This window comes from Petromyzon marinus, chromosome 24 (assembly GCF_048934315.1).
Source record: "Petromyzon marinus isolate PM22_M1 ecotype Great Lakes invasive population chromosome 24, UKy_Petmar_22M1.pri1.0, whole genome shotgun sequence".
In the NCBI taxonomy this organism is placed as follows: Eukaryota; Metazoa; Chordata; class Hyperoartia; order Petromyzontiformes; family Petromyzontidae; genus Petromyzon; species Petromyzon marinus.
In genome coordinates, this window is record NC_133690.1 from 8,194,546 (window position 1) to 8,221,647 (window position 27,102).

The 27,102-nt window shown below is 51.5% G+C and overlaps 1 protein-coding gene across 1 annotated transcript in view; it reads right to left on the reverse strand.

Moving 5' to 3' along the window:
• Window positions 1-273: 273 nt before the first annotated feature.
• Window positions 274-27,102, reverse strand: part of LOC116945433 (DENN domain-containing protein 5B-like) — an 89,962-nt gene continuing 63,133 nt past the window's right edge. Inside the window, exons 15-25 of the mRNA XM_076069277.1 lie at window positions 25,805-25,928; window positions 23,379-23,507; window positions 22,039-22,160; window positions 21,146-21,291; window positions 19,922-20,040; window positions 19,292-19,406; window positions 19,093-19,249; window positions 14,909-14,991; window positions 13,933-14,059; window positions 12,263-12,542; window positions 274-11,702 (exon numbers count right to left, since the gene is read on the reverse strand). Of these exons, the coding sequence (XP_075925392.1) occupies window positions 11,519-11,702; window positions 12,263-12,542; window positions 13,933-14,059; window positions 14,909-14,991; window positions 19,093-19,249; window positions 19,292-19,406; window positions 19,922-20,040; window positions 21,146-21,291; window positions 22,039-22,160; window positions 23,379-23,507; window positions 25,805-25,928 (1,586 nt within the window). The 3' untranslated portion in view covers window positions 274-11,518. The remainder of the gene's footprint in view (window positions 11,703-12,262; window positions 12,543-13,932; window positions 14,060-14,908; window positions 14,992-19,092; window positions 19,250-19,291; window positions 19,407-19,921; window positions 20,041-21,145; window positions 21,292-22,038; window positions 22,161-23,378; window positions 23,508-25,804; window positions 25,929-27,102) is intronic.

Consider the following 27,102-nt stretch of genomic DNA (forward strand, 5'->3'; position numbering starts at 1 on the left):
ATTGCCTTCTTTTGCATTATTATTTTTGCGACGTTAAAGGTGAATTGAAAACACCCTGTGATATTCATATGTATAAAGCCTATTTTTCAAAGTCCACCATTGTCGACACGATGCATGAGTGGGTTTAAATAAAAGCAAGAGACATTGGAAATTCCCTCAATGATTCTGCAAGAGATCCCAAAAACACATTTAAATATACGTCAATAAATTAATCAACACCCACCATGGCTGCACTGTAACAACGTTCCAATAAAGCCACATTTCCAAAACGTATTCCATACATTGCCTTTAATAATATACATTCAAACGCAAAGTACAGCAATGCAAAACCGTGCATCAACACGTTTTTCTTGTTGCCGTTACAAAACATTCACATTTTTTTTTTATGGCAGAGCATAAAACATGGCCCATTCGGTTGATGTCAACTCAAGTTCTACGCCCATCACAACAAAGGTGTTTCGTAAACAATTCAGAACTTTGATTCAAAGAATAATTTCAACTTCAAATGCACGGCGCCGATGATACGTCCCATGAGGTACCGTGCGTACACACATGCAGCGCATCGCTTGTCGACTGTGAATACATGAAAGTCATTATTTTAATGGGGGGGGAGAGTCGTCTGACCCAAGTGGCGTTGGCGAGTGGTTGCTCATTACGGCTGGAACCGGCACACGATCGTGCGTCATCGCCAGCACCACACAAAGGTCAGCCTGCCCCCCCCCCTCCCCAATATCAGTCCGTGAGCCCAGGGCAAATGGTATCACTTGTCCGATGCCACCTGGAGGTGGCATGACTTTTAAGTGGCTACAATCTCTTCGTGTTGTCAATAACAGAGAATTTCGTGATAACCACTTGAAATGAGTAGGGTTATCAAGTAATTCACTACTAGGTAAAATAAATCGATCGGTGGTACCAATTTCTGCGCTGGCCCGTGGACTATATATTATCTACAAAATACAGCCCTATCAATCCACGAGTGGATGAATTCAGCATGTCAGTCATGCTGGTTGTTTGACCGTACTTCATTACGCTGGCTAATGTGGTTGGGGAGGGCAGGGATAGGCTCAGGATCGGTTCAGGCATCACGCACCACCGATGTTAGCCATGGTCGGGAATTGAACTGTGGAAGCCATGGTCGTAGTAGAATGCCCATCACCACTACGCCGCAGCTCCACCACGCCCCGCACGTTAGCTCATCCTGCAATGAGCACCCCGTGCCAGTGGTGAGCTGCACTGGGTGGGATACAAAGGCGGCTGTGTGTCCCTATGTAGTACTGGTCTCACCGTCTACTCCAGTGCCACACTGGCCATGAATATTTGTCACTCCAACAGCAATTTCCTCAACGCGCCATTCAGGATAAGCGGCAGATAACGTGCGTGCGTGTGTGTTGGAGAGTATGACGTAGTGCTGGGTTATACTATCCAATACCCATGATTAACAGGAACATAAATATGCGTATAATGATACCAGCATCACGATCCAATAAATTATATTTAGAGCTTAACAGATGCATTGCAAAGCCTGGTCATTCGAAAAACCACCACTGGACTTGATGCCTTGCAATAGGTATCAATTTGGTGTTGAAATATCGCAACACCTGTTTTATTGCCAGACAGGGTAAACTCTTTCCTTATTTTTGTCATAATTTCTCGGTTTATCAAAACCGTGCAGTGTTCTGTAACAATAGTTCAACACAATTTCAGTATCGAATCTCGGTACAAATCAATTCCTGCCACCCGAACACACATGACAATTCCCAGACAGGTGGCGACTCCATATACAGTGAGGGGAAAAAAAGTATATGATCCCCTGCTGATGTTGTACGTTTGCCCACTGACAAAGAAATGATCAGTCTATAATTGTAATGGTAGGTTTATTTGAACAGTGAGAGACAGAATAACAACAAAATCCAGAAAAACGCATGTTAAAAATTTTATAAATTGATTTGCATTTTAATGAGGGAAATAAGTATTTGACCCCCTCTCAATCAGAAAGATTTCTGGCTCCCAGGTGTCTTTTATATAGGTAACGAGCTGAGATTAGGAGCACACTCTTAAAGGGAGTGCTCCTAATCTCAGCTTGTTACCTGTATAAAAGACACCTGTCCACAGAAGCAATCAATCAATCAATCAGATTCCAAACTCTCCACCATGGCCAAGACCAAAGAGCTCTCCAAGGATGTCAGGGACAAGATTGCAGACCTACACAAGGCTGGAATGGGCTACAATACCATTGCCAAGCAGCTTGGTGAGATGACAACAGTTGGTGCGATTATTCGCAAATGAAAGAAACACAAAAGAACTGTCAATCTCCCTCGGCCTGGGGCTCCATGCAAGATCTCACCTCGTAGAGTTGCAATGATCATGAGAACGGTGAGGAATCAGCCCAGAACTACACGGGAGGATCTGCTCAATGATCTCAAGGATGCTGGGACCATAGTCACCAAGAAAACAATTGGTAACACACTACGCTGTGAAGGACTGAAATCCTGCAGCGCCCGCAAGGTCCCCCTGCTCAAGAAAGCACATATACATGCCCGTCTGAAGTTTGCCAATGAACATCTGTATGATTCAGAGGACAACTGGGTGAAAGTGTTGTGGTCAGATGAGACCAAAATGGAGCTCTTTGGCATCAACTCAACTCGCCGTGTTTGGAGGAGGAGGAATGCTGCCTATGACCCCAAGAACACCATCCCCACCGTCAAACATGGAGGTTGAAACATTATGCTTTGGGGGTGTTTTTTCTGCTAAGGGGAAAGGACAACTTCACCGCATCAAAGGGACGATGGACGGGGCCATGTACCGTCAAATATTGGGTGAGAACCTCCTTCCCTCAGCCAGGGCATTGAAAATGGGTCGTGGATGAGTATTCCAGCATGACAATGACCCAAAACACACGGCCAAGGCAACAAAGAAGTGGCTCAAGAAGAAGCACATTAAGGTCCTGGAGTGGCCTAGCCAGTCTCCAGACCTTAATCCCATAGAAAATCTGTGGAGGGAGCTGAAGGTTCGAGTTGCCAAACGTCAGCCTCGAAACCTTAATGACTTGGAGAAGATCTGCAAAGAGGAGTGGGACAAAATCCCTCCTGAGATGTATGCAAACCTGGTGGCCAACTACAAGAAACGTCTGACCTCTGTGATTGCCAACAAGGGTTTTGCCACCAAGTACTAAGTCATGTTTTGCAGAGGGGTCAAATACTTATTTTCCTCATTAGAATGAAAATCAATTAATAACATTTTTGACATGCGTTTTTCTGGATTTTGTTGTTGTTATTCTGTCTCTCCCTGTTCAAATAAACCTACCATTAAAATTATAGACTGATAATTTCTTTTGTCATTGGGCAAACGTACAAAATCAGCAGGGGATCAAATACTTTTTTCCCTCACTGTATACTCAAGACCATCACAAAAGGCATCATTGCCAACCATCCCAATAAGGCTACTGCGATGTCCCGTTTCACCCAGCACCAGCGTGTAATGCTGACATCGGCGGTGGGTTCGCGCACTTGTCCAATGCCACGTTTGTGAATCATTTAAATATTTACTCAAAATCTTGACATTTAAATTTTCCAGTATCAGTTGAATTCAGTCTGCGGTGTCAAGATCCTGGGTTAAAAATCTTGGCAGCCAGTGGTGGTCGATTACAACGAATTATTCGGTGATGTTCCAGCTGCTGCTGAGTTGGCAGTCGTGCACAAACATAAATACAAAAAATCGCAACACCTTCGCCAATAACACTATGGGCCTTAGAACAACAAATATATATCATAGGCGACGTTTCAGGAATTGTCCCTTCTTCACAACATGTGTTCAGTTCATTTTGTTAATCGGTGATGAAGCAGTTCTACAGTGGAGCATGCTTCATCATCTTTGCCTATCCGCCAAAGAACTGCCCAAATGACGCAAGTGTCTATTATGCATACAGGGCGATCCTTTTTATAGACGCCCCACTACAATAGTCGGGAATACATCTCAAAAGAAAGAAGCATTTAAATTCAAAAGCCTCTATAAATCTGCCACCAACCCTCGGGAGACATATTCCATCTATTGATACTCTCCTCTGTGAGATATGGAGAAATTGCGTGCACAATGCAGTATTCAATCACCTGCTGAAATAGAGTTATTAGAAATCAGGGAGGTATCTATACAAGTGTGTAACGTTCTTACCCGCCCGTACTGGACATGTGAAACAATAGCTTCATAGCTCATCGGATTATTCCAGTATAAATCAATATTTTGATTCTGAAGTATCACCTGTATGTCACATTTCTCTATCTAATTTGGTGTATCCCAGCTCTGAGGGTTACTGTTTTTGGTAAAAAGCAGTAAAGTATAAACGGAGAGCATCACGTGTGGCACGCAACTCCTTACAGAGCGTGACAGAGGGCTGTCTGGCTCTAGGTAAGACACGCCTGAATCCAGTCTGCAGTCGAATGCCGAGTGTCCCCCATGTTTCATCTCCACTGACAGCCCTGAACTAGTTGTGCAAATACGACATTCCTATGGCAGCAGATGCCCACCAACACAAGTTTATCCACTTCTGACTCCTCACAAGGTGGTACCAATTTTATCCTTACAGGAGGGATGATGGCTTGAGTTCAGAGGTGGATAAAGTAGCTTCCCGGGGGGGGGGGGGGAGGGGGCAATCCCAAAACTTCAGGATTATTAAATAGAACCCTACATTCATTATTATAATAAAAATGAAAGTCAACTTTTTTTTCTGGTAAATATTAATGCAATAACAATTTTGGAATTCTGAAAGAGGGATTTGAATCGAACCCTTCGCTCGTGCTTGAGTGCCACCTCGCCGGGCAACGTGCAGAGCCCCTCTTTAAAGCAAATATCGAGAGTTCGCACGGCAACAATGAAACACAAACAATGAAAACTGGAAATGAAAAATATAACGTAGAGAAGAGTACGTCAAATAATTGGCACTGACGGGTCACGAAAGAAACAATTAGTACGAACAAAACATTGTAAAAAGGTGAGATAAATTTTGATTTAAAGCTTTAGTGACTGCAGTGATTCATATTCTTGGTTCTTTCGGTAAAGTCACGTTGAAGGGAAACAATAAAATAATTATATATAAAAAATACAATTATCACGACGTTTCGACTGCAACACAAGCAGTCATCATCAGGTGTGAAAACCAACGGCAAGAACATTTGAAAGAAGTGGCGGTTTGTATTTATTTTTTATTTTTTTAAACGTTAGCACCACGGATAGCGATTTGACAGTTTGTTTAGATGGACGAGTCCAGCTATGTTCGGAAAAGAAGAGGGGGGAGACGAAAAATTAATGTATGCTGTCTGAAAGCCACCGTAAGCGTGAACAATCAATTAAGACCCGAAATGGTTTATCAAATCCTTCCAATGATTGTTAAGCCAGAATCCATCTTCTCGGTTGAAATTGTCTCTGTGTTTGTATATGTGGATAGCCTCATGAACGAATCTCTCATGGTAGCCAGATGGCTTGCAAAGAACCTCTGTTTTGGAGAAGTCAATGTCATGTGAGCCTACTGAATTATAACAGTGATCTGCCACGGCAGAGGTGTTGGTCCTACCGTGATTAAGGTCTGCTTTGTGTTCACGAATGCGGTCCGAGACATGTCGTTTGGTTTCTCAAATGTAACTACTACCACAGAGGCAACTTTGTTTGTAGACACCCAGGGTACTGTATGTCCAGAATCACATCTTTAACAGATGGAACCAGATCACATATTTTATGTAATGTGTTGAAATGGACCTGGATCTTGTGTTTATTCAAGATTTTGGAGATCTTTTTTGTGATCCCCGCCATCTTGAATAAACACAAGATCCAGGTCCGTTTCAACACATTACATAAAATCCGTGATCTGGTTCCGTCTGTAAAAGGTGTGATTCCGGACATACAGTACCCTGGTGTCTACAAACTAAGTTGCCTCTGTGGTAGTAGTTACATTGGAGAAACCAAACGACATGTCTCGGACCGCATTCGTGAACACAAAGCAGACCTTAAACACGGTAGGACCAACACCTCGGCCGTGGCAGATCACTTATAATTCAGTAGGCTCACATGACATTGACTTCTTCAAGACAGAGGTTCTTTGCAAGCCATCTGGCTACCATGAGAGATTCGTTCATGAGGCTATCCACATATACAAACACAGAGAATTTCAACCGAGAAGATGGATTCTGGCTTAGCAATCATTGGAAGGATTTGATAAACAATTTCGGGTCTTAATTGATTGTTCACGCTTACGGTGGCTTTCAGACAGCATACATTAATTTTTCGTCTCCCCCCTCCTATTTTCCGAACATAGATGGACTGTCAAATCGCTATCCGTGGTGCTAACGTTAAAAAAATACAAACCGCCACTTCTTTCAAATGTTCTTGCCGTTGGTTTTCACACCTGATGATGACTGCTTGTGTTGCAGTCGAAACGTCGTGAGAATTTTATTGTTTTATATATAATTATTTTATTGTTTCCCTTCAAAGTGACTTTACCGAAAGAACCAAAAATATAAAGGTGAGATAAATAAAAAATATATAATTTGAAAAATTATTGGCTGGCTTTAGATGCTTTATTTGTGTCACAGTGGCTGTGGGAGCTCATTATTAGGACACTTTAATAAATATTACGAATATGGGTTGCACATACGTATACAGACACATATACAGCACAATATAGTTAAATATCTAACTATATATACACATAGGCACAATAATATATACATATAGATACACATATACAGACGCATGTGTATATATTTCATTGTTATATCTTTATGGGGAGTAGTGACGTAGCAATTAGCACACCGTGCTATCAACGCACAAATGTAAAATCGATACCTAGCAACGGCTAACATCAGTGGAAACGTGATAATCTGAACCTGTCCTGGGCAGCCCCCTTTCACCAACTTGCATTGACCAGCGTGGTGAAGTATGGTCGATCTCCCACATCAGAAATGGAATGGGGAGCCCTTCACCCTGCAGAGGATTGACAAAGGGCCCTAGGTTGTATTAGGAATATTATTTCTGCATTGCGTCAATACGGGGTAATCGTAAAAAACGCCGCGGTCAAAATATTTAGACAATTTTTGTAACAAGAGATCAATGTCCACGCTATGACGTTTAGGCATGTAACGATCCAATCAAAATATTACATTCACATTGCATGCATCAAATCGTGCGTGTATGAGAATCAACGGTTGAAGGATTCTGAAAGGGAAAGTTACACCTTATCCTCGAACAGAACGATTAAGAGCCAGAGTTTGAGCCATTCCTCGATTTGAGTCGATTATTAATCAGAACAATCTGAAACATTGGTACGATAACGAAAAATGTAGAAATTTGACAAATCCTAAGAGAAATATTGTAGAAAATTTTAGAAAAATCTGAAAAAAATCCACACAGACATGGCTCCCTGTGCATTCCACATGGTTCCACAGTTAAAGAATCACTTTTGCAGGGAAAGCAAGTTTCTCGATTAGCAATTAATTGAAGCGTGTTGTGGATTCTGAAGCAAGACAAGATAGTCCATCTGGGTGGCAATTAAAACCTTGCAATGGCAACGGACGGGATGTCCTGCACTTCAAGAGGTTCCATGTAAAAAGAAACAACAGAGGTTCCTTCCACATCATACATCAATCTGACAAGTGCTCCAATACAGGAACCTCATTGCAAGCCTTCTGAAAATCGTGATGCTTCTCCGGGCAAATTCACATCACAAACGGAATTATTATAAGTTTCGTTTTTCTCGTCAAGGAGTGTAAACCAACACGCGAACCTTGGTCATCCTCGAAGCGGCTATTGGCCAGCCATCGGACGAAGACGGTCACCCCATCGGGCACTTTTAGTTGCTCTTCTGCAGACGTCTGGAACGCTCTTCCTTCCGTTATTAGGAACCCACTGGAGCTAGGATGCACTTTTAAATCATCTAGATTGAAAACTCATTTCTTCATAACTGCTTTTTGTGTATAGTTTGTTGTCCTTCCCCCGCACCTCCGATTAGCACAGTTGGCTACGTATGGTGCAAAAGAAGTTCAACATACATACATACTTCCGTCATTGTATGCTCTACATGGCCACTAACTTTCCCATTGAAACCTCAACATACATGTACATACATTTGTATGCACATGCATGTTGGAACAATGGGGCAAAGATTCTTAAATCCCCCCGTCCTCTAGTTTACCCAGCAATATAAATGGGTTCATTGATATTCTTGGTTCTTTCGGTAAAGTCACGTAGAAGGGAAATAAAAAATAAAATAAAACAAAATTAAATTCTCACGACGTTTCAGCCACAACGGAAAGACAGCGTCTTTCCGACAGCTCTGTTCTTCACCTGAGGACGGCTGCTTGCGTTGTGGCCGAAACGTCGTGAGAATTTCATTTTATTGTTTTATTATTATTTTATTATTTCCCTTCTACGTGACTTTACCGAAAGAACCAAGAATATGAATCCCTGCGGTCACGAAACCTTTAAATCGGGTTCATTGATGTTAGCCGATCGAGGGGCAGCGTGTGGTTGGGTAAAACGTGTGGCTACTCCCACAAGTGTGGGTGCTCCCGCACTTTAGCTGATCGGCCAGCGTGGGAGAGTCGGTCAAAATCCCCCCCGACAGAGAGGCTTCTTCGAGAGTCCCATCTCCAGTGGAGGCCCTTCTTCTTCTTCTTCTGGCCGTGCCTCACGCGAGCAAATTGCAGGCCTGTACCTTTACTCGTTCCCGTTACGATTTGGGCGCGGAACGAGCTCGTGAAAGAATCTGGCAACTGGGCAAGGGGGTCGGGGTGACGCTGCAATTTCACCCAGACGCAGGCAGATCCCCCCCCCCTCCCACTCCCCTCCCGCAGGGCAAACGCCGCCGTGCGAGAGGCCCAAAAAACCCGCGCACGCCGCCGCCGCCGCCGGCTGCACGGGAAATCGAATTTGTATCACGAATGGCGTACGCTCGTTCATTTGTGTACAAAACAAACAGGAAAGATAAGAGAAATGCAAACGTTCGTACAAAAAAATATTTCCGCTCCGCGCTGGGACGTCTGGTTTGGTTTGATTTCGTTTGGTTCACAAACCGACAGCATACAACACGCGTGTCTTGGGAACAGACCCTGCACTCGCCCTGCGCAATGGTTCACGCGGAAACTTGAGGAGCCATCGATTTGCGTGACTGCGGGAATCACAACGGTCGCCATTAGACAGTTCGCAACGTTTTCGGATAGAAAAGTTCCCGCTGCCCAAAAGGTGAAAGAACCGCTCTTTTTTTCACGTTTACGAAAAATGGGGTTTTGCAGTCCGCCAAGCGCTGCTCTTTATAACATGGGGGGGGCACTCATCCGAAGCGTCTAAAAGGGGTCACATGAAAAGCATTCGGGACAACGGAGACGTCGTCACTGCGCACGGCAGACATGTCGGTTGCGGTTGGTGCGACAGCTGAGATCATGAGACGGGCCACACGAGATGACAAGCTCACGGACTGGACGGACGACACGCGGACGGTTGCCGCGGGAGTAGAGGCAGCAGGGGTTCCCGCTCGCGTTATCGAGTGCGCCGGGCGCGGACACAGATTCACAGGCAGCGCCATTGTCCAAGAGGCCAAAACCGCGTTGTTTTTGTCCCGTCCCGCGATTATAAACAACAATAGGTAAACGCTTGCACTATCCAGGGCGAAACCCAGACCGTTGAACACCGCAAGAGGAAATAATCAGCGGGGGTTGCAGTTCGTCTGGTTGTGCACAGGTTAAGTGGGTGAGCAGGTAGCCTGGGGGCGGCAGGACAATGTTGCTGTTTGACGTGACGACCACAATGGCAGGTGACGTGAAGATTCGCCGTTTAATCTGCAGGTCTGGTATCTTGAGTTTGCACCTCCCCCATTAGCACCGTTGGCAACGTACGGTGCGAAAGAAGTTCGACACGCGTACGTACGTACGTGACAAACGAACGTCTACTGGGTGCACAGTGCGGAGACGACACGGAAACGCGCATTGCCCTGCTAGTGAGCAGGTTAAAGTGTATTAGCAAGTCAAGTCACGTGACCTTACTCTTTGGTGATCGTGAACCACGGGTTGGCAATGGTGACAGCGAAGGGAGCGTAGATGGTTTGAGAGCACTTATCTATCTGCCGGTGAAATCAGGAGGCCGAGCAGATCTGGGCAGTTGCTGACGGGCGATTGGAAATTGACGTTGAAGTGAAGACACTCCGACCCGTGTGGGCAAACCGAGTTGTTTGACGGTGTCGTGGGGGGGGTTAACCTTTTGAAGATCAAAGCACCAAGGTTGATAAAACGAGCGGTGGCGCGATGACTCGAGGGCACTCAATCGATCTGCGGGTCAAGTCGGGTAGCTCGGAAAGAGTCCATTTGGCGTTCGATTCGCCGACGTGACGCATCGCTGTCACGAAAGCAAATCAGCAACGATGACTTGAAAAATAATCTTGAATCTATTGCCAGCGGGCTCAGAGAACACAAACTTTAACACTGAGAGATTATGAAGTTATCGTTGAAGGCAACGTATGGGCGAAGTAGGCTTGAAGAGCACATTGTAAGTCCTCGCTTAACGCGTGTTCACACAACACGTTTTCTTTCCCTCAGTTACTTGTCCCGCCAATTTACTGCGTTGCGAGTAGTAGCAGTAGCGCATCGTATCTCGTCAAACTTTATAGTTACTTTATTTGTGGGGAAACTGTTTTGGTTTCCGCGGTTTTTTTTTGTTGTTGCTTAACGCGGCACTTTACTCTACCACGTTAAACGAGGACTTACTCTATCTTTGACGTCAACCGAAGCTGATCACAGGCCTTACACTTTGGGGATCATGAACCACAGCTGACACTGAAGACCGTATCGGAGTTGGGATGATGACTGGAGGGCACTTATAGGTCTGCTGGTGAGGACAGTTGGTCCTGTTGGTCATTCAGTTTAAGTCTTGGATCGGCGATGACTTAAGAGGTCACAGATACGAATGGGAAATAAGGGGGGGGCGTGGGCGATGCTCACGAACCAACGCTGGTGTTGAGGACAGCAAATACACGGAGGCGAGTTGAAAACAAGACGGCACGGGGGTGGAGACAACTTGAAGATACTCCGTCGTCTCCTGATGAACTCATCAGATGACCTGACGGATGACAGTCCTCAACCCTGGACAGTCCTCAACAAAGACTGGCGTTAGAGCAGTTCGGACGTGGGGGTGGGGGTGGGGGGAGACTTGCAGACAAACGTTGAGGTTTACGATCGGACAGCTCCAGCGGATTGACAGAGGTCCACGCACTTGGACCGCCGGTGTCGAAGACGGCAGAGGAACGGCAGCGGCGACGATGGCGATTCCTCCGGGACACCCTTCGTCGTCATCGTCGTCGTCGTCGCGGTCGGAGGTCAACGCTGGCGGGCCCGGCGCGGCCAGGGTCACGCGGCGAGGTCACCCGTCGCGATGCCCTTGACGAGCGACGGCTCCTTCCGGGACACCCTCGGTCGACGTCGTCACGCGATTGGTCGGAGGTCGACGCTGGCGGGGCCCGGGGTCACGCGGCGACGTCCGGCGGAGGTCACGTGTCGATGCCCTTGACGAGCGACGACTCCAGGCTGATGGGGAAGCCGAGCAGGGCCTGCAGGAGCCGCTCCAGGTCGCTCACCAGCCTCGCGTTGCGCAGCAGAGCGGCCTCCTCGTACATCTGCTGCAGCACCGGGGAGCTGACGAGCAGAGACAGCCAGCTGTGCAGCAGCTGCTCCCTGCCGGGGCGGGGACAGGGGGAAGAATGAGAATGAGAGAATGTTTATTCGTACTGGAGGAATCCGATGAGCTATGAAGCTCTTTTTCACGGATGTCCAGTAGGGGGGGTTAAGAACGTTACAACAACAAACGATAGTAGTGCAGGAAAGGCAAATAAATCACGCTAAACTAAACCATTCCCATCTGACCAGGCAAATCCCACTGAGGTATTACATTATTTTTCAGAGGTGACCTGGCCAAAAATGATCGCACAACAAAAGTGGGTTATCATTTTGGACATTTATAAACAGCAAAATAATCGAAATAATCTCAATGCATGTTTCTAAACACGGACGGAAAACCCCAAGGACCCGGATAAAAATCCACGCCACCACAGTGAGAGAGACATTCTAACTCCAAACATACAGCAGGCGTCAGGGTAGGGATCGAACCGACAACCTCCTGTACACCAGGTGAGGCAGTTAACATCTCGCCACCGAGGCGCCCCATCTTCAATTCACCCGCACGCCCCTCGGCGCAACGGTGCCCACACGCTCGCACACCCCCGCGACCTCCTCACCGGGCTCCGAAGCACACGAGCAGCTGGAACTTGCCATCCTTGCCGATGTGTCGCGGTGCCCCGTTGATGGCGCGCACGAGCGAGCAGAGGGCGCGTCGCGCCTGCACCTCCCGGCTCGGCCCCTCTCCCCGCCGGAGATCCGCGTCCGGCTCCGGCGCGGGCAGCGGCGGGGCCGGGGTCGCCGCCAGGAGCGGCCGCTCCGAGCCACTGCCATGCCGGAGGAGCGCCGTTGCGGCCGCCGTGCCCTCCGCGTTCTCCTCCAGGTGCGAGGCCACCCTCTCTGCGGAGCGCCGGGCGATGGTTTAGTTCCGGCAGTCACGAACTCCGGTCATCCTCGCGGCGGCTTTTGGCTGCTGGCCATCGAACAAAGACCGTCGCTGCATCGCGCGCTTTCAGATGCGCTTCTGTGGCCGTCTGGAATGCTCTTCCTACTGCATCGCTGCATCGCGCGCTTTCAGATGCGCTTCTGTGGCCGTCTGGAATGCTCTTCCTACTGCATCGCGCGCTTTCAGATGCGCTTCTGTGGCCGTCTGGAATGCTCCTCCTACCAAATTTCGGAAGCTACTGGAGCCACGCACTTTTAAATCTAGATTTCAATCTCATTTCTTTATGACTGCTTTTTTGCGTTTAGTTCGTTGCCCTTCTCCCGCACACATCCCATTGTCACGGTTGGCTCCGTACCGTGCGAAAGAAGTTCCGCATACATACAACAATGCGTGAATCGCTGCTACGGATAAATATCAATAAAAATCGGACCCTGGCCGTCACGACTGCAATGCAAGAGTTTGTTATCACCGGTCGTCTTATGATGGGAGTGTTGTGGCAGTGGCCAACCTCTTGACTTCCCACAGAGTGGATACTCCCATTTTACCGACTGACAGGAGGCGAACTCGGCCTGCAAGGTTGGCGTTTGTTGGCGTCAAACGCACCGACTGCATTGCGAGCCGGCTGGAGCGAGCGCAGACGGGATTGATTATTGCATGGGAAGTGAACAGCGGTCATCCCTATGGCGATACCGGCCTTAGCCATGGGAACAAGGAATCACCAAAACATGGCTTGGGACCGCAGAACGAGTCGAGCACTGCACAATGCTCGTTTGAGCAGTGCAAACCATTTGAACTCTGACCTTTTGGCCACAGATTAGAGGCTCACATGGGCAGACAGAAAGAGGAAGCCAAGGACCGAGCCGACGCAGGATACACGTCTACCCCTTTTTCCCCCAGGGCGCAGCAGAGACGGGCGAGCACGAACCCTCGCAGTCTGGGCGACTTCCCTCACAGCACGTCCGAACCGAAACTCGGGGTCAAGCAAGGGCCCCCCAGAGGGGTGAGGCGAACGACGAAGTCATTTGCGCGCCGGCGCCAGTCGTCACGCGGCTCACACGAGCGCCGTTCATCGCGCCACCTCAACGCGCTTTGCGTGACGTCGGCGGCACGACTCGGCTTCCGCAGGCGTAAGAGCCAAGCTGGCGCCTCACCTGACCGGCAGTGCGTGCGATAAACTCCGCTACGGGCGCGCTTGTCTGGCTTGGCCACCCCAATGTGAAATTGTGGTTGTTGTCCTGCATCGACCATCAGCCGTGCGAAAGAGGAAGAAGGACCTGGGCACAGCGTGGCACCAGCACGGATGTGGCCGCTGGTTAAAGGGGTTACCCGCGACTGAGCACTCACCCACAAAGTCCCAGACGAAGACAGGCTTCTGGAAGAGGCGTGGGGAGCGTAGGCCGTGCTGGAACACGTGCCCCAGCGCCCACACCAGGCCTCCCTCTCCACACAGCAGCAGCGTCAGGGACCCACGCTGCCAGCGTAAAAAAGACAAAGATCCACCCCGTAGGGGAGGAGGCCCAGGACCGGTTCAGATAATCGTCACTGGATGTTGGCCGTGAGCGGGAAGCGAACTCGGGTCACTGGGTTTGTAGTGCAGCGCGCTAACCGCTGTGCCACCGCTCCCCACACAACAACAGCTGGAGCAGGAAAGGCTGTCACAGTCACCGCCCAGTGGCTTTGCCAGGCTGGGTGCACAGCGACACTTTGTTGAGCGGTGCAGGCTCGTGGATGGAAGACCGCGGGAGGACAGAGCCCCAGGTGGTGTTGCTGGAGAGTTCCACCAAACAGGAGGCCATGAGACAAATTTGTGTTTTTATTGATTTATTTTAAACTATAAAGTAGTTTTATTTTACCAGGTAAGGCCCACTGAGCTATAGAGCTCTTTTCCAAAAGCGACCTGGCCACAAATGATAGCTCAACAAAAGTGGCTTATCACGTGGAAATTCCAGCCAAATACTGCAAATGCACGTTGATTCTAAATTGTGAAGGGAAAAACCGGAGGACCTGGACAAAAATCCATGAGACCACAGGGAGAACACGCAAACTCCAAATATACAGCAGGCATCAGGGTCAGGATGAAACCCACGACCTCCTGCATGCCAGGCGAGGTAGTTAACATCTCGCCACCGTGGCGCCCCTCTCAACCAGTTGTGGCTCCGACAACGCCACAGGCAACCATAAACAACACGGAGGTTAGTTTAGTCCTTGTAGCCCCTGTTTAACCTTACGGAGAACCACTAGAATCATCAGCAGCGCTCGCACCCGCACAAGCATTGCCAGCGCAGTCGAGCTGCTGCCTCTGGGGGCCCCGTGACCTCACCTCTTTCTCAGGCTTGTGGAAATGCTTCACCAGGTTGTTGACGGCTTCACCCACCCCTTCCTGGATCTGCTCTGGGATCATCTCTAAGCGAGGCGGGGGCAGAGGGCATGGAGCAGGAAGAGGCAATTCGAGGTCTGGTCAAGAGAGTCAGAACCCATCCTATTGACAGTCGCAATTCCATACAAAGTCTAAATCCAGCAGTGCGGAGGGAGCGAGCATTGGCGGATCGCGCAAATCTTGTTAAACCCCCTGCCCGTAAGTGTCCAAGTGTGGTAAACTGTTACAGCTAAATTATTTTTATTTGACCAGATAAGGCCCACCTGAGCTACGTAGCTCTTTTTCAGAAGCGACCTGGCCACACATCCTAGCCCAACGAAGTGGCTTATCATCGTGTGGAAATGTATAGCAGCCAAATAACTCGAAACGCACGTCGATAAACTTGGAGGGAAAAACCGGAGGACCCGGAGGAAAATTCCACACGACTACAGGGAGAGAGACACGCAAACTCCAAATACAGCAGGCGTCAGTGTCGCAGTCGAACTCACGACCTCCTGCGTACCAGGCGAGGGAGTTAACATCTCGCCACGAGGTGTACTGGTCGCCGTTTAAGTAGTGCGATTAAAAAAAATATCGCGTTAGATTAATTTACACTTCCTTTTGGTCACACGAGCACTATTGTTAAAACAGCGCGCTTTGGCGCGTTGGCCACGGTGTGTGCGAAACGCGCTGTGAGCTAATCGTGAGTCTGGGGCAGCAACGTTGGGCAGCGGTCCCGCCTGAGGTGCAGCAGCAGTACTGACAACAAACACAAGCGCGGGGCAGCATCGGTCACAGCATCACCTACTGGAGCACCGCTACTCTCCACTGCACCAGCCCCGGTACGTTCGTGAAGACGCTCATCTTCACGAACGTGTTAAAAAGCTTTCCGTTTTACTTTCTTCTTTCGTTCTTTCTTTAAATGAAGGCTGTTAACTACCTTTAATACATGCATTTGTGGCATTGCACAGAAACAGTGGGCATATTCGTCTTGTAGAGAACATGGCAGAAAGACTTAAGACCGGTGGAAGAGAATCGACAGCACGGATGTGTGGGGGAAGGGAGTTCCAAACATTGGGGGCGACAGAAGAGAAGGAGCGATCTCCCGCTGAGTATTTTGCGCGCAGAGTGCGTGGAGGACACCCACTCATGCCCCCTGCTGCACCCCCTTGGGCCTCCTCGCTGCACTCACTCACTCCCCGCGCTCCCAGCTGCACACACTCACGCTCCCAGCTGCACACACTCACTCTCCCAGCTGCACACACTCACACTCCCAGCTGCACACACTCACTCTCCCAGCTGCACACACTCACGCTCCCAGCTGCACCCACTCACGCTCCCAGCTGCACCCACTCACGCTCCCAGCTGCACACACTCACGCCCCCAGCTGCACACACTCACGCCCCCAGCTGCACACACTCACGCCCCCAGCTGCACACACTCACTCTCCCAGCTGCACACACTCACTCTCCCAGCTGCACACACTCACGCTCCCAGCAGCACAACAACTCACTCTCCCAGCTGCACACACTCACGCTCCCAGCTGCACACACTCACGCTCCCAGCTGCACCCACTCACGCTCCCAGCTGCACCCACTCACGCTCCCAGCTGCACACACTCACGCCCCCAGCTGCACACACACTCACGCCCCCAGCTGCACACACACTCACGCCCCCAGCTGCACACACTCACTCTCCCAGCTGCACACACTCACGCTCCCAGCTGCACACACTCACGCTCCCAGCTGCACACACTCACGCTCCCAGCAGCACAACAACTCACTCTCCCAGCTGCACGCACTCACTCTCCCAGCTGCACGCGCTCACTCTCCCAGCTGCACACGCTCACTCTCCCAGCTGCACACACTCACTCTCCCAGCTGCACACACTCACTCTCCCAGCTGCACACACTCACTCTCCCAGCTGCACACACTCACTCTCCCAGCTGCACGCACTCACTCTCCCAGCAGCACAACACTCACGCTCCCAGCTGCACACATTCACTCTCCCAGCTGCACAAACTCACTCTCCCAGCTGCACACACTCACTCTCCCAGCTGCACCCACTCACTCTCCCAGCTGCACCCACTCACGCTCCCAGCTGCACACACTCACTCTCCCAGCTGCACACACTCACGCCCCCAGCTGCACACACTCACGCCCCCAGCTGCACACACTCACTCTCCCAGCTGCACACACTCACTCTCCCAGCTGCACACACTCACGCTCCCAGCAGCACAACAACTCACTCTCCCAGCTGCACACACTCCCTCTCCCAGCTGCACACACTCACGCTCCCAGCTGCACCCACTCACGCTCCCAGCTGCACACACTCACTCTCCCAGCTGCACACACTCACGCCCCCAGCTGCACACACTCACTCTCCCAGCTGCACAAACTCACTCTCCCAGCTGCACACACTCACGCTCCCAGCTGCACAAACTCACTCTCCCAGCTGCACACACTCACGCTCCCAGCTGCACACACTCACTCTCCCAGCTGCACACACTCACTCTCCCAGCTGCACACACTCACTCTCCCAGCTGCACAAACTCACTCTCCCAGCTGCACACACTCACGCTCCCAGCTGCACACACTCACTCTCCCAGCTGCACCCACTCACTCTCCCAGCTGCACCCACTCACGCTCCCAGCTGCACACACTCACTCTCCCAGCTGCACACACTCACGCCCCCAGCTGCACACACTCACGCCCCCAGCTGCACACACTCACTCTCCCAGCTGCACACACTCACGCTCCCAGCTGCACACACTCACGCTCCCAGCAGCACAACAACTCACTCTCCCAGCTGCACACACTCCCTCTCCCAGCTGCACACACTCACGCTCCCAGCTGCACCCACTCACGCTCCCAGCTGCACACACTCACTCTCCAAGCTGCACACACTCACGCCCCCAGCTGCACACACTCACTCTCCCAGCTGCACAAACTCACTCTCCCAGCTGCACACACTCACGCTCCCAGCTGCACAAACTCACTCTCCCAGCTGCACACACTCACGCTCCCAGCTGCACACACTCACTCTCCCAGCTGCACACACTCACTCTCCCAGCTGCACACACTCACTCTCCCAGCTGCACAAACTCACTCTCCCAGCTGCACACACTCACGCTCCCAGCTGCACCCACTCACTCTCCCAGCTGCACCCACTCACTCTCCCAGCTGCACACACTCACTCTCCCAGCTGCACCCACTCACGCTCCCAGCTGCACACACTCACGCTCCCAGCTGCACACACTCACGCTCCCAGCTGCACACACTCACTCTCCCAGCAGCACAACAACTCACTCTCCCAGCTGCACACACTCACTCTCCCAGCAGCACAACACTCACTCTCCCAGCTGCACAACAACTCACTCTCCCAGCTGCACGCACTCACTCTCCCAGCAGCACAACAACTCACTCTCCCAGCTGCACACACTCACGCTCCCAGCAGCACAACAACTCACGCTCCCAGCTGCACACACTCACTCTCCCAGCAGCACAACAACTCACTCTCCCAGCTGCACACACTCACGCTCCCAGCTGCACACACTCACGCTCCCAGCTGCACACACTCACTGCCCACGCTCCCAGCTGCACACACTCACACTCCCAGCTGCACACACTCACTCTCCCAGCTGCACCCACTCACTCTCCCAGCTGCACACACTCACACTCCCAGCTGCACACACTCACTCTCCCAGCTGCACCCACTCACTCTCCCAGCTGCACACACTCACTCTCCCAGCTGCACGCACTCACGCTCCCAGCAGCACAACAACTCACTCTCCCAGCTGCACACACTCACGCTCCCAGCAGCACAACAACTCACTCTCCCAGCTGCACACACTCACGCTCCCAGCTGCACCCACTCACTCTCCCAGCTGCACACACTCACTCTCCCAGCTGCACACACTCACGCTCCCAGCTGCACACACTCACTCTCCCAGCTGCACACACTCACGCTCCCAGCAGCACAACAACTCACTCTCCCAGCTGCACGCACTCACTCTCCCAGCAGCACAACAACTCACTCTCCCAGCTGCACAACACTCACGCTCCCAGCTGCACCCACTCCCCCCCCCACCCCCCCCCCCCCACCCCCCCCCCCCCCCCCCACCCACTGTTGCCCTCCGCCGCACTCACTGGCGCCGCCGGCCCCGTTGGCGGCCGCGTTGGCGCAGGCTGCGGCGGAGCCAGCGGACGATGCGGGGCCCCGGCGGGCGAGCGCCGGCGAGCGAGCGCCGGGCGCCGCCCCGCGGCTCGCGCGGTGCCGCTCGTCCCCCCGGGCGGCCCCCGCGGCCCTCCCGCAGGCCCGACCCCCCCCGCCCCCGCCGCCCCCCGTCGCCGCGGCCGCCGCCGCGGCCGCGGCCGCGGCCGCCGTCACCACCTCGCCCACCAGGATGCGCTCGAGGCTTCCGTCGTCCACGCCGCGGCCAATCCAGCGGCCGCACGGGAACCTGGCGGGCGGCACCGCCACGGGGGAAGTCGACCCTTCAAGTCGTCGTCGTCGTCGTCACGATCCGTTACGTTCTGGCATCATTTGTGTTTCGGCAGTCAGTCACGCACATTCGTCAATTGTTTTGGCAACGACAAAAACGTTTGAACGTCAATGCTGCGAAATATGCCTCGGTTCGAAAACATGGGCACATCACGCCCCATTTGAAACGAGAGATTTGTTTCAAGTTTCAGTAAACCCTTCGATACATGGGGCTCTGGCCTTGCCGAATTACGTGGTGGGGGTGGCGGTGGGGCATTGGCCACTCATCTCAGCGAGTCGACCCGTGGCACCTGGGTCTGCCCCGTAGCCTCCTGCCAGCGGGCGTTCGACACTTCACGTGGCCTCAACGTGCACATAGCCTGGCACAAGCGCCGTGGTGGCATCACCGCCACTTAGGGGTGAATGGCGGTTGTTGTTGTTGTTGTTGGGGGGGTGGGGGTATATCCTGGGGGCCGTGCCGCCAGACGAGCTCACCTGTACAGGTGCCCCGTGATCTCGTTCCGCACCATGACGCACTCCACCAGCCACTTGGTGAGCAGCCCCGCGTTGTCGTGGCCGATTTGCACCGTGGTGAGGCGGCCTAAGTTCACGCACTGGGACGGGGGGCGGGGGGAGAAACGGGTCAGTGCGCAGCAACCTCGCACAGTTGTGGGGACTAAACAATGTTTTATTTTACCAGGTAAGGCCCACTGAGCTATATACCGAAGTACAGTTGGATAATGTTTTTTTTTGGGTTACACTGTGTAAATATAAATGCCTTGTTAACCCACCACCAACCGACACAGCAGCCAATTGGTGAGGTTTGTCACGTGAACAAACGCTCCTTGATTTCTAAGTGCGGAGCGAAACACCGGAGGACCCGAAGGAAAAATCAACGCGACCACGTTGGGGAACGTACAAACTCCAAATATACAGCAGCAGCAGGCGTCAGGGTCCGGATCGAACCCACGACCTCCTGTACACCAGGCGAGGTAGTTAACACCTCGCCAATGCGACAGCCCCAACCGCAGCTGCGGTGCGAGACAAGCCGATGCCGTCCACGCCAGTCGGTGCCAGCGGGCAAAACTCTCGCGGCGGTCCGGGAAGGGCGACGCCGCCGCCTGGCTTGGGCGTCAACGAGTTAAGTGAGCAGATAATAAGCAGCAGCGCAACGGGGCTCATCCGTCGCTCGTTTCCGCTATGTTAACCAATCGCGGGTCGACACGCGCACCGCGGTTTAGAAACACGTCAGAAACACACGTCTGCATGACGGGCCACCGCGTTTGGGTGTCATTTGTGGCCAGGTCGATTCTGAAAAAAGAAGCTAATGGCTCGGTGGGCTTCACGGATTGAGAATGTTATAGTTGCATTTGTACAAATATTTGTGAAGTGATTTGTTTAGCTTCCCGACACTTTGCACTCCTATCGTGTTTTTGTGTTGTTTGGAACTGTCCTGACTCGCGCCTGCTGGACACCTGTAAAAAAGAGCTTTATAGCTCATCGGATTCCTCCACGTGTAAATAAATATTGTCATTCTGAACTCAGGTTGCTGGGTTCAGAATCAAAATATTTGCGTCAATGAGACGAAATCGCGTTTAACAAACGTTCGCCTCTTTATATATTGCTTAGGGACCGTCGGGGCGAGCGCCGTTGGGGCGAGCGCCGATCGCGATTGGTCACGCCGCACCGAGCGGGGGCCGCACCGAGCGGGGGCCGCACCTCAAAGGAGAGCTCCAGAGAGCTGCGGGGGATGAGCAGGACGCCCGTGTCGCCCAGGTCACCGCCCACGCACACCCACGGGTTTGCCGTCGTCACGGAGGGCCCCACCTTGCGGCTCGGCACGATGAGCACGCGGTAGCGCATCACTGCAACGCACGCGCGTGGAGGGCGGTGGGTGGGTGGGTGGGAGCGTGGGTGGGTGGGTCGAGAAGTGGGTGGGTGGGTGGGTGGGGGAGACGGGGGCAGGGGAGGGTGTGAGTGACAGATTCGATTAGAGCTGCGAAACCAAATATTAAAAAAAAAACGTTGAAAAATTACAAATTTACGGGAACAAAAAATCGTGCTGCGCATTTGCTTTGTATGCATGTATGTATGTTGAACTTCAAAAGGGCCCATTGATTGGTTAGCGATTACTACTACTACTATGCTTATCTGTATAGACCGTGGAGGTATTCTGCCCGAGCGTGCCTGTGTAATTCATTGTGGTGTTATTATATACTGTCAAAGGTCAAGAGGTCGTCACGGACAATGTATGGATGTATGTTGAACTTCTTTCGCACCGTACGTATGCAACCGTGCCAATCGGACGTGCGGGTGAGAGGACAACAAAACTGAACGCAAAAAGCAGTTCCATAAAGAAATGAGTTTTCAATCTAGATTATTTCAAAGTGCATGGCTTCAGTGGCTTCCTAATATCAGAAGGAGGAGCATTTCGGTGGCCGCAGAAGCGCATCTGAAAACGCGCGATGCAGTGACCGTCTTTGTAAGGATGTAAAGTTTTACATCTCTCTCCGGAGCGCCCGGCCACGCGGACCGCACGCTCGCGGTGCTCGGCTGCTCGTGCGTCGTCGGCGCGGCGGCTGCCGGCAATGCCGGCGGGGAGAGCTGCCTACCGACGGTGGAGAACGCGTTGGTAAAGCAGTAGTAGTCAACGGCGTTGAGCGTCAGCAGGTGGTACAGGAACTGCTCCTTCTCGTCCTCCATGTGCAGGAAGGCGTACGGCTTGTAGAGGCGGCTGGGACAGAGATACAATGGCAAGTTTTCCTCCCTCCCACCCCGTTCAGCCGGACACGTCCTTGGCACGGTTGTATTCACCAGTGTCGCCATGGCAGCACGAGGCTAACGTGAAGGCGGGACGTTTCACGCGTGGCGTGTTCATCTGCAGCAGTTTCACAGCAGGGGTGGGCGATGTTGCTGGGTGACATCACCCTGCTGCTCTATTTAAAACCGGGAGCAAGCGAAGGCTTTACCATTGTGGCGAATCGCCCGATGATGCTGGATGTAATTACCAGCGAAACGTCGTACTCAAACTGTTAATGTTGTGGATTCACTCTTCAACACACCGGTGGGCTAAAGTAGTGAATTAATTGTCTTTTGTCAACGTGACACTTTTTTTGCTGATTGGCCGTGTCGGGTGGTGGAGGGTTACGACACATTTATAAATAACGCGATCTAACCCAAAAACCTTTATCATGAATAATTTATCGTATTTGGCAAATTTGGACCGTGACGCCGGCAGGGGACGCCCCCGGTGGCAGCTGTCCCTGTGAGGCACAAGATGAACGCAGCACCGGCCTGCAAGCAAGCATAAACTTGCCAGTGAGGGGCAATGTCGCTATGTTGCTTCTAAAGTTACCCTTTCCCGTTCCGACAATGTACACGTACATATATGTACGTCATCGGAACGGAATCAGAAGAAAAACGAAAATAAAATATCAGTACCGAAGCTCCCACAAGGCCATGTGGCAGGATGTGTGGCACAGTTTGACGCCAGCTATCATAGAGTGCGGTCGTGTCGCTACGGTTCTCTGCCGTCAGTACAGTGTCTTTACAAACAACGGCGCCATGCCTCTTTAAATAAAATCAACGCTGAGCCGCTTGCGAGTTCCGAGACTCAGCGACTTGCACACGGGAAATTATGAAGTACTCTACGAGTTAAGAATCGCACCGCTATTTTTTTAATGATGTCGCGGGGGCCTTTATAGCCGTTTACCACCCGCTGTGGGCGAAGGGCGGCGCGTGTCTAACGGGCCCCTCGGATCCCCAGCGGCGGTATCGAGGGTGGCCGCTTAAGCTGGAACCGCGAACTTCTGCCACGTAAGCGGCAACGATAGCCTATGGCTGGGGGTGCGTCACCGCCCCGATGATGGTGATGATGACGGCGATGGTAATGGCGACGGTGACGATGACGGTGATGATGCTTATGATGACGGCGACGAATTACGTTCCTCACCCTGAGAGGTCCTCATCCGACAGCAGCTGCTTCAGGTGCCGGGAGAGCAGCTTCTTCTCCATGGAGAGGCGGACCCAGGCACGCGCTCGCCCCACGTCCGTGCGAATCTCCGCGATGTTCTGAATGTGCCTGTCAAAACGATGGGGCGAGCAGCGGTCACACCTCCTGCGCGAGTTGACCCTAGGCCTCGGCAAGGCAAGGTAATTTACCCTTTTTACCGGGTAAAAGGGTAAAGGTGTCGACATGCCAAGAGGTAAAGGGTAGTAGGGTAAAGGTAGCTCGGAAGAATTACCCGGTAGGGTAAAGGTAGCGTGAAGTATTAACCCGGTAAATACGGTGCCTTGTTTACCGCTAAAAGCACCGTGGCGCAGTCCGTGGCTTCCATTTAATAAGTAATAAAAAAATTTTTTATTAAGACGCTGTTATGAAATGTACCGTACAAGTAATGTCAGAACTCCACGACTCCAGGAAGTGGCCCCGAAGCTTGCCAAAACGCAAGGGACCGTGGCCAATTACAGCCAATGTCAGTTGAGCGTGGACAATTAGACCCAAGCCGAAACATAACATAAAAAAATGTTAAATTTTTTTTTATTTTTAATGATAGAATATAGTATTGTCATCAGTATAACATAAGTATACCAAGTTTGCAGTCGATACCACATTGGGAAGTGGGTTAAAATTTAGTTACAAGATTTGAGGATACAACGACAACAAGCGTGTAAAATTGGACTCATCGAGAGTATTCTATAGATGAATAAAGCGCTCTACCTAGCGTTTACCTGCTATAAACCTTTTTCATGTGTAGTAGTACCCCAGTAATTACCCTGTAATCGGGTAATTTGTATGGGGTAAGGGTAAAAGGTAGGGTAAAAGGTAGGCTCGTTGTTTTTACCTTTTACCTTACCGAGGCCTAGTTGACCCCCCTGCCGCGAAACTGAACTTGCGCCCTTTCCCAGCACGAGAGCTGGCCAGGTGGTGCTGTGTAGGCGAGTGTGTGCGCGTAATGTAGCCTCAAGGTGCACGTAGCCTGGCACAAGTGTCGTGGTGACGTCACCGCCACTTAGTGGCGAATGGCGGCTGTTGCTGTTATAGCGCAGCGGTTAGCGCTACGCTGCGTTGCGAACACATTCAACACGAATTCGATTCCCGCTCACGGCCAACACCAGTGACGATTATCTGAACTGGTCCTGGGCATCCCCTAGGTCGACTCAGCCTCAAATGAGTACCTGGTGTGGTGTGTGAACTTCGCTACAAGGGACACAAAGGCGGTCGGGCGTGGTGCTGGCCACTCACCCCCTCGTATGCCATGCCGGCCTTGATAGGTGCCCCAACAGTCTGCTAAAGGCTATACAGGGAATCTTTATCTCTGTATGTCTATGTGCGGAGAGCAGTGACGCAGTGGTTGGCGCACTGCGCTATAAACTCGGCAACCCAGGTTCAACTCTCCTTTCACGGCCAACACCGGTGACGATTGTCTGAACTGGGTCGACTCAACCTTTAAGTAAGTACCTGGTGCAGTGTGTAAACATTGCTAATTGGGAGACAAAGGTGGCCGGGCGTGGTGCTGGCCACCCACTCCCTAGCGTGCCGTGGCGGCCTTCATAGCTGCTCTGCTAACAGCACTTGCTGCTGCAGCCTGTTAAGGCTACGCGGGGCATCTTTGTCTGCGCGTCTCTTTCTGCCCCGCGTTTGGTTCGCTCCGGCGCAATCCAAATACCGAACCCAAATGGGCTCTCGTCCTGTAAAACGAGCGCGCTGAACGCCTCCCGCCGCAGACCCATCGAGAGAAGCGTGGCGCACTGGCAAGTGATATTGGCTGGGGTGCCCGTATCCTCTTCTGTATGGGGCTCCACAGTGGCGAGATGTTAACTCCCTCGCCTGGTATGCGGGAGGTTGTGGGTTCGATGCCGACCCTGACGCCTGCTGCTGTATATTTGGAGTTTGCGTGTCTCCCTCTCCCCGTGGTCACGTGGATTTTTCTCCGTGTCCTCCAGTTATAGCCTCCACATTTAAAAACGTGCGTTTAGAGTATTTGGCTGCTATACATTTCCACGTGATGATGATAAGCCACTTCGCTGAGCTATCATTTGTGATAGCCAGGTCGCTTCTGAAAAAATAACTGTATAGCTCAGTGGGCCTTACCTGGTAAAATAATTCATAGTTTGGTTTCGTAAACAAAAGTTCAACGAATTTGGGGCTCACGTGAAATTGAGGCCAGGGTGTAGTTCCACTACCTCGGTCAGCCTCTCGCCAGGCTTGACCACAGAGGCATGCGCTAGATCGGCTGTGCTGGATTAGCGCTCCGAATTGAACATTCAGCTGCAAATGTGCGACAGACAGCTCGTTGCGAGGGTCATGTGAACTATGTTGGCGTGGTGCATTGTGGCCACGGGGGGGGTGGAGGGGGGGGGGATGTGGGGCTTCACCTCATGTCTTGTGTTAGAGAGGCTTTGAGTGGGGGCATAATGAGGCCCCCGTCGGACCGTCTCCTCTCCTGATTGGCCGCGATCCCTGGGAAAACCCACCAATCACAGCTCAGGATGGTGGCATCTGCAGCAGCAAATTTAATCGCAGGTTTGGCAGAATCAGAGCAGAAGTGAACGGGGTACACACATGCACAGATTCACACACACACACAAAGATCCCCCCGTATAGCTTTAACAGACTGCTGGGGAATGTGTTGTTAGCGAGCACCTATGAAGGCCGGCACGGTACACGAGGGGGTGGGTGGCCAGCACCACGCCCGGTCGCCTTTGTCTCCCAAGTGGCGATTCGACCTAGAGGCGTGCGAAACCGCTACAACTGCCACGTCCCGCACATACATACACGCACACATGAATAGACACACTGGCATGCGCACATTTAGGAAGGCGCTTTCGATCAAAACTAACACATTTCAGATTTTTGCACTACGCAACAATTTAACGTCGCTTTGTGTTCACAAAAGTGACGTCAGCCACTCCTGTCGGGAAAAGCCCGGCTGTGATGAATTGTAAGTGCTGTCGTTTCTGTGATGTCATACTTTTGGATTAATTAAACATTTTAATTAAAATTTTTGGACTATCTGAAATTTCGTATCCCAATCCCCGACTTTTTGGATTTATACAAAACTTGGGAACATATCCCTCGTACTTACATAACGATATGGGGGTGCTTACAGACACAGCTTCAGATACACACATTCACACGCAGATACAGCAAAAGGTAAACACACACAGATACAGAAAAACACTTTTAGTAGATCACCCCTGTAATGACTAATCGTTTTTTGCAATTCAGGCTAATGATTTCAATTATTTTGGAATTGCAAGCTTGGTCCACACAGAATCTCTCGTGGTTGCGTGCTTTACGTGAACTGCTTACAAACATAAAAATCCTCCTGTGCTGTTAGCGAGCATCTATTAAGGCGAGCACGGTAGACGAGGGGGTGGGGGGGGCAGCACCACGCCCGGCCGCGCTCATCTCCCTAGTGGCGATGTTTAGACACTGCACCAGGTAATCATTTGAGGCCCAGGAACGGTTCAAATAATCGCCACTGGTGTTGGCCGTGAGAAGGAATCGAATTCGGGTCACCGGGTTCATTGCGCAGCTCGCTAAGATCCACACTTCCGCTCCCCACGTACACACACGCACACACATGCACGCACAACACGCACAGACATTCACTTAACTACATTGGGTCAAACTTAACATCTCTTAATGTTCGACGGCTTGTGCACCAGAT